The sequence below is a fragment of the Aricia agestis genome, chromosome Z (genome assembly GCF_905147365.1).
Source record: "Aricia agestis chromosome Z, ilAriAges1.1, whole genome shotgun sequence".
Lineage (NCBI taxonomy): Eukaryota > Metazoa > Arthropoda > Insecta > Lepidoptera > Lycaenidae > Aricia > Aricia agestis.
The window spans coordinates 41,776,855-41,784,992 of NC_056428.1; the positions used below are offsets into that span (position 1 = coordinate 41,776,855).

At 47.9% G+C, this 8,138-nt stretch overlaps 1 protein-coding gene across 1 annotated transcript; it reads left to right on the forward strand.

Annotated features, from left to right (window-relative positions):
* The first annotated feature begins 1,692 nt into the window (after positions 1–1,692).
* Positions 1,693–7,786, forward strand: LOC121738990. The gene has a single exon (XM_042131290.1). It carries the CDS (start codon positions 2,106–2,108, stop codon positions 5,166–5,168), a length of 3,063 nt encoding a protein of 1,020 aa, XP_041987224.1. The 5' UTR covers positions 1,693–2,105; the 3' UTR covers positions 5,169–7,786.
* Positions 7,787–8,138: the final 352 nt, after the last annotated feature.

The following is an 8,138-nucleotide window of genomic DNA, read 5'->3' on the forward strand; positions in this document are numbered from 1 at the left end:
ATATATAAGTACATATAATTGGAATCTCGGAAACGGCTCCAACGAATTTCATGAAATTTAGTATATAGGGGGTTTCGGGGGCGATAAATCGATCTAGCTAGAAATCATTTTTAGAAAATGACTTTTATTCGTGTTTTATCGAATATCGAGCTAAGCTCGGTCAAATAGCTGGTAAATAATAATGTGTCACGAGTGACCTACAATCGCTAGTAATAAAATAGTTAATACACAAATCCTGCACGTGTCTTTGTCTGCTCGTAACATCGCAGCTCCCGAAGGCTTAGACGAATTTAATCAATGTTTAAAGTATAAACTGTAATTACATATTTTATAAATCACAATTCCTACCTAATTATTATCTATTCAAATCGACGACCTATCCTCCATAAAACTTATACATGCGGTAGTCAGTACTAGGAAAGGTGTAGTGGGGGGTAGTGTACCTAACTATATTTTACAATTCTCGTATTTATAAAACCGAGGGTGTTATACAAATCCTGCACGTGTCTTTGTCTGCTCGTGACATCGCAGCTCCCGAAGGCTAAGACGAATTTAATCAATGTTTATCTACAGACTACAGTATTATTAATTCTTTAGTCTAGCTGCTGATAGATCGTAGATTTTTAAATAAAATATCTGAGTATTTTTATATTCTATGACTTGATTTGTATCACGTGGCTTACAGAAGAAGCGGGTCATAAAAGCTGCAACGTGTAATCGTTGCGCTTTTAAAGTGAAATGCCAAGATCGTAGTGTAAAATGTTTGAAATACACCGGAGTATAGGTGTAGGGGTGTAGCGGTCCGAGTGTAAAACGAAGGGATGTGAGATCGGCCGTCCGCCGCCCGGCCCGCGTCACGAGTCCGACAAAATCGATGGCTCCCTCATAGTTTGCATGGTGTCCGTGTCCATCCGGCGCTCCCGGCACTCCCGGCGCTCGATTCCTCCGCGACTTCGATTCTTCGACTAGATCTGAACGCTGCTGCGATATAATATCATATATAACACATTGAGCACAATTATGTTTCGATATTTTAAGATTTGGAATTAGTCAACATGTCGATGTGTTTTCCGAGCTCGTCCGAGATGCATCCGAACTGGTTTTTTAATTGCAGCAATATTTTCGTAAAGATAAGGAGCGCCTAGCGCCCGTCCTAAAACTGGTATTCCATATTCCGTGCTAGCGACGACCTCCTCGGGACGAAAATAGTTTTCCTCTTTTTTTAAGAGTCCGGCCGAGACTTTATTATAAAGATGCTGCAAATCGTTCGTAATGTTTTATGGCATTTCCTTACAACAATATAAAATGTGATTTAAAATTTAGATAATTTGGTCGAGAGGGTGGCGGGTGGCGGGGGAACGAGCGGGGAGCGGGGGGGCGCGCGGTCGCCGCGAGTGCGAGCGGGGCGGAGTTATAGCGTTGTCCCGCTCGCTCGCCGCACCGGACATTTCGACCGGGCATTTCAATTTTGAGAAAGAGTAGAAGCTGCCCCGCTCCCCGCCCGCGCCCCGCACAGCCCCCCGCCGCGCTCCCCGCTCGCCCGCCAAGGATCCACAAAAGGACGAAGGAGCGATAACTTCATCACGCGCCGTTCTCGCTCGCTCTCGCGGCGTGGAGGGGACGTTGCGAATTGTTATTGAAGTCATGCCCCCGTAGGCGACTTCGGGAAGGCCGTCAGTTGTTACTAAACGTTCGCCGCGGCCGCCCGCCACTCTACCGCGACCGCTCACGCTACGTCTTCGATAAACGAGTGCCGAGTAAACATTGCCATACGACCTGTGATTAACTTAGTACACTTTTAAACTAAAATGATCTCGATTAAGTGACGATAGTTTAAGAGGACACGATAGTATTTTTAGTAAATATAGACAGTGCGGTGTCGAGTGCCCGGCGGTGCATACGGTGGAGTTTGTTTTGAGGCTGGTCTCGGGCGGCGGGCAGTGTTTACGGCGCGCACGTGGCCGCCCATGCCGCGACCGCCCCCGGCATGAGTCTACCCCGCGCCGGCTGACACCACCACTCCCATGTCCCGCGACGCCGCCGGCCATACGTATTCATTTTTTTTTCGCTGGAGAAGACGGTGTTCGCCGGTCGGTCAGAGTTAAATGGCAAGCGGCAGCGCCGTCTCGTCGACGCTGACATCGAGAGACTACCACTGCAAGGTCTGCAACCTCTACCTGGACTCCGGCGAGTCCCTGGATGTCCATCTCCAGTACCACAAGGAGAACCTCTACGTGAAGTGGGGCGCGCAGAATGGCCAGAATGATACCGAGAATAACAACGGCGCCAAAGTGAGGAGCGAGACGACGGTGACGGCGCCGGCGGACTCCAGCGAGATGATCACCAAACCCAGCCCCGAGTTCCAGCAGCGGGCGACCCCGGAGACGTCCGCACAGTTCCCTCACCCCGCCACCCCGCAGAGCTACCACAGCGCGCCCTCGCCCTACCAGAACGCCGACCAGACCTCCTTCTCGCCAGGTACCCAGTACGCTGGCGGCTTCCAGCACACCGGCTTCTCCGCCGCCCCCGCCGATCAGCTGAGTTGGGAGCCCTCCTACAACCAGGAGTACAAGCAGGCCAACCGCTTCCATCCGTACAACATGCAGGAACGGGTATCGCAGGTGTCGTCGTCGAGCCCTATCTACGGGCAGCCGCTCAACCAGCCGACGCCGTCGCCGTCGCCCAACCAGTGCGACAAGTGCGGCTACGTGTGCGACTCCGTCGTCCAGCTCAACGAGCACTGCAACTCCGCCCACGCGGGGGGCGGCGGTGGCCCCAACTCCGTACCGCTCGCCTTCCAGCAGTTTCCCCCGAAGCAGTACAACAACACCGGCTCCTTTCAGAATGATAAAATCAAAGAGGAGCAGGAGGAGTCGTCCGATATACTAGATCTAGACTCGCACAAGGTTGTCTACCAGGGCAACGAGGGCGAGACGCCGAACACGTCCTACGACGAGAGCTCCTCCCAAGTGCGCGAGAGTAATACGCGCACCGTGCCGCTAATGCCGTGGGAGACGAAGCTGTACAGCAGCCCCCAAGTCAACGGGGATATTTCGCTGTTCAAAGATCAAAAGATGTTCGCGGAACAGAAGAGTTACCCGGCCGACGCGAAGATGTTTCACGGCGAACAAAAGTTCGGCTACTCGCAGGACAAGTTCATGCCGGTTCACGGCGATCAAAAGCCGTTCCTGCACGTCGATCAGAAGCTGTATCCCGGCGTGCAGATGCCCCCGCTCGGCGACTACCCCGGCGCCGCAGTCGGGTCGAACGCGTCGGACCTGAAGCCGCCCTACCGACCCTATGACTCACCGAACCCGCCCCAGATCACGAGCACGCAGCCCCCGAATCCCTCCTCCGCGCTGCCCTCCATCGGCAGCAAGGGGGCGAACTGGAAATCAAACGAAGCTAGGAGACCAAAAACGTACAACTGCACGGCCTGCAACAAGTGGTTCACGAGCTCCGGTCACCTGAAGAGGCACTACAACACCACACTCCATAAGAACGCCGTGAGGTCGTCAGGGCAGCCGGACCCGGCAACCATGCCCATATCGACCCACCATCACCCGAGTCGCGATTCGCTGCAGAACCGCGGTCAACAGCAGAGCGGCGAGTCCAACACGCGTAGCCCTGCACCCGACGACAGCCGAGGCGACGACGCCGGCCTGCAGTCGCCCTACGCCGCGCAGACCTTCGAGCGCTCGCACCGCGTCGCCGCTCTCCAGTCAAAGTCCCAGTACGCTCATCTCTCGCAGGGTAACATAGAAAATAATTTCTCTAATAATCCTTTAGCTAATCACTCCTTGCAACATCAGGTAGGGTCGCATCCGATCAATATAGGTAGTCAGCCGCCGGGATTGATCGTGGACGGGCACATCGGGTCAAAGGGGGTCACAATTAGTTCGAATCCCCCAAACGGGGAAGCAGGTCCCTCTGCCCCAAACCACCATATGAGGGACCTGCTTTCAGTGTCGACCAGCAATATTATAACCCCGGTGCTAACGCAGAATACGCCGGCGCTTACGGCGCATCCGTTGCCCCCGTTCAGTCATTTGGGTGTCAACCCCTACAGTCCGAGGTCTACGGATCCTTTGGGAGCTCCGGCGCCGAGCCCCACGCCCCAGTTATTTATAAATCAGAATTTTCAGCAGAGTATAGCACCGAGCTACCCAAACGGGATTGCCCCCCACGTTACGGATACGGTTATCAACAGCCAGCTTATAGCCAGTCCAGCTACTTCTGGTGAATGCTCACCCGAAGTGGTGAAGATACTGAAGCAGGAGACTCTCGCGCAGCCCGATGGTGGCAGGCTGCCGAGCTTCTCCCAGTTTCACACCCAGAGATTCGACAACGTCATAAAGCCTAACGTGGGGGGTCAATTCATCGCCGATGACACCATCGGCAGCTTCATTTACAGCAATTCCGTCGGCGGTTTTCAAAGTGCCGTCGACGTAGGAACGCAGAACATAGGCTACGACCTTAATATAATTTCGAAATCGGTCAAGGACAACGTGTACACCGGCTATCTAGATAACGTAAAAAACTGTCATCAGTACATTTCGTATACGATCGACGACAAATCTCTAAAAAACGACAATCTTCTCAACACCAAAAACGGCTTAATACAAATTCTAAAAATAGAAAAAATCGAAAATCTGATAGATTACGCGAACAAAGAGAACTACGGGGACAGCGAGATGACATCACCGAGCCGGCCGGAGAGCGCCGGCTCCGAGCAGAACAACAACAAGTCGGGTCCGGCCCTCGCCGAGCGCAGCCTCAAGAAGGCCGCCGCCGACGTGGTGCACAAGTGTCTCGAGTGCGATAAGCTGTTCAACAAGGCGTGCTACCTCACGCAGCACAACAAGACCTTCCACTCGGGCGCCAAGCCGTTCAAGTGCGACCGCTGTGGCAAGCGCTTCCCCGACGGCGCGACCTACGAGACCCACTACCTGAAGCACGCGCACGACAAGCCCTTCAAGTGCCCCGAGTGCCCCAAGTCGTTCAACCACAAGACCGACCTGCGCCGGCACATGTGTCTGCACTCAGGCTCTAAGCCCTTCTCCTGCAAGCACTGCGGGAAGGGCTTCATCCGCCAGGACCACATGATGAAACATTTCGAGACGCACAAGAAAAAGATTATGCGCTCGTCCATGTCGTCCATGTCGTAGGTCGCGCCCCGTCTCGTCCCCGATGTATCGTCGCGATATCGTTTCTCGTTTACGCCGCGCCGCGCCGGAGCGTTTCGTTATAGATATGTTATTTCCTTGTAGAAAAATGCGTTCAGTCCGCCGGTTTTGTTTTTTCTCTGTTGTTCATTCGATCTAACCTTGCCTCCGAGCAAGGTGACTTTAAATGTCTGGCGTCTGGGCGTCGAACGTGCGAGCACTCGGCGCGGACGACGCCTGCGCGCGCACACGCGCTCCATATCATTTTTACATATTCATATCCCGACTTTATCATAGACTTAGACCAGATCGTTTCCAATTTTCCTTTTATGATTAGGTATAATTGTGACTTAGGAGGGTTTTAGTTAAATGTTTGCATATTGTTAATGTTTATAAAGTATGTGTGTATTTCGAAACTTACGTAGGATAATTTTTGTAAATAATTTTATTACGGGACAAATGCCAGGTATTATTAATATATTACATATTCAATTTCATATCAGAATTGTATAAGGTAACCTAGCGCGACCATATCTAGCCGACGATATAATATTTAGTAGCGAAGACTTTACCGCGGGGTAAACGTAGTATTATTATGTTTTGTCAGTGTTATGTTATGTTATTACGATGAGGATGCGTTTTCGTTGGGGCATTGTGCTGTCGGGAATTATTTTCTTGCGAATTGTTTTGACGACGTAGGTGCTTCCATTCAGTTGAAGTGTTGAGACGAGAGTTACCATTGTGTTATTGGTCGAATTTAGTTACATTCCTGTTTCGTTAGTAGTAGCAAAGCTGTCTTCCGAAACAATGCCAAATAAAAGACGCGAAGCGCAATAAAACGATTGTAAGTTTTTCCCAGTATGAACGTAGAATAAAATTAATAAAATTCTTTAGCAATAATTTAACGATAAATGTAAATGTTTCTGTATAGTAAAAGTTAGATATTATTTTAATTATTAGTGGACTGTAAATATATAGACCCAAAAATTGACTGTACGATGGCTTACGTTGGTTTGTTGTTATTTGTTTATAATTTGATAATCGGTTGTGATCTGAATTTACTAATCAGCCTGTCGATGTATTTCGTCAGTATTTCGATGTTATCCACGAGCATACGATCAGTTTTTGTGTTGGGTCGATTCCTCATTATTTATAATATATTCGACATCGCCTCTAGTATTACATCTAGTACTAGCATTGTATCGTTTCCTCTCTTTATATTATGTGTTGACTCATTATTTCCACAAATTAAGTATATATTATAAGCGTGCAATCATATCCGTTAATTTTAATGTTGAGTATATTAATGCAATATTTTTATACAAATTATAGTAACACGATCTACCTCAATGTCGACTTTAATGAAATTTCATATCATAAATTATAATTGTTACGGCGCTCGTCGCACATATACACCTACGTACTGCCCAGGAACAGATGTACAAGTAAATATATGAACATAGCGAATCTATTGTAGTCCCGTGTTTGTTATATTGTTACCATATCATATAATATACGTAACCGATAGTTACCAACGGTTAGGAGTACGATATTCTACATCTACGATAATATTATAGATAATATTTATTAATAACGATAATACATTTTACAAAATTGATAGCGAACATAGGACCCGTTTACATTTTGTATATTATATTTACAAACGACGCGAATCTATGACGTTGAATAAATTTATTATATCATAAAGAATTCTATAGCAATAATATAATAATACATATAGTGAAAAACTACCTCATACGATAAACGTGTTGTGAAGCAGAGGGCGCGGGCCGCTCCGGGGCCGCCGGGTCCCACACGTTACCTCATAGTATGCCTTTATATATTATATTATATATTATATTATATTGTGATTCGTGACAATTTACTTCCCGCGCCCGGACCGAGGCGCCCCGCCGCCCCCTCCCTCTGCCGTCGAATAATTATTTATAAATTAATATTTTGTCGTCATATTCGTAACGGTAACTTGTAAATAATCAATTCGAAATGTTCATTTCAATCATGATGTAATAGTAATTCGCAGATAGATCGTTAAGTAGAGAGTTACGTGAACTTAAGGTATATACAATAAGAGCATCGAAGAGTTTATGTTACCCGATTTGTTAAATTCAGTTCAGTAAAACCAGACAGGTCAACGACGATGTGTTTCCTTTCCACCCAGCGACTAACCGGCGAGCTCTTATTTTAATGTTAATTTAGCATTAGGCGAAATTCGTCGCCGGCCGCCTCCGAGCGGGCGTCGCGCATCGGGAGCACGCTCGCTCGGAGCGGGCCGGCCTCGTACTTAAGATTCGATTAGCTAGTGTTAGTGTTAGAGACAGATCTGTCCGCTGTCGCGAACTGCTGTGCGATTTGTATACTCAGTGTATTTCCAGTGTATATCCCCGAAAGCCGCCGGCTCCCGATCGGCCCTGTACTGACGCGACACTGGTCACACTGGTACAGCGGGAATACGCTGAGTGTGCATGTGCCGTGCGAATTGTAGCTGTGCGATTATATTATGTTTCGGTGACGTGTTGCGACACCGCCCCACACCGCTCCACACCGTGTAACCCGGCAATGCTTGCCGCCGCAGATCTGTCGGTACTTAATAAATTTTAATGTCTGGATATTGTTGTTTTATTTCCTATCTAGTGCCTCCGCCTGCGAAATGCTATGCTATCATGTATATCGTATGACTCATTCTCGTGTATGATATTTTCCTATAATAATATAAATAAAAATAAAATATTTAGCAAATATTCTGTTGCGATGACAGAGCACTAGTAATGTTATACACGAGTTAGCATACTCGTGTATTATAACTTAATAATTATAACTTACCGCTTTCACGATTAATTATTATATATATTCAAATTCATTATTAAAGTGAGTCTGTCACAGTATTAAAAGCCCTGAGAAACGGGAATTCTGCAACTTTGATCTTACGAGTTTCTTCTGCAGAAGAACAAAACA

What these genes read in the sequence shown, in the direction of transcription:
- LOC121738990 (XM_042131290.1), top strand. Translation starts at nt 2,106, where the DNA reads ATGGCAAGCGGCAGCGCCGTCTCGTCGACGCTGACATCGAGAGACTAC.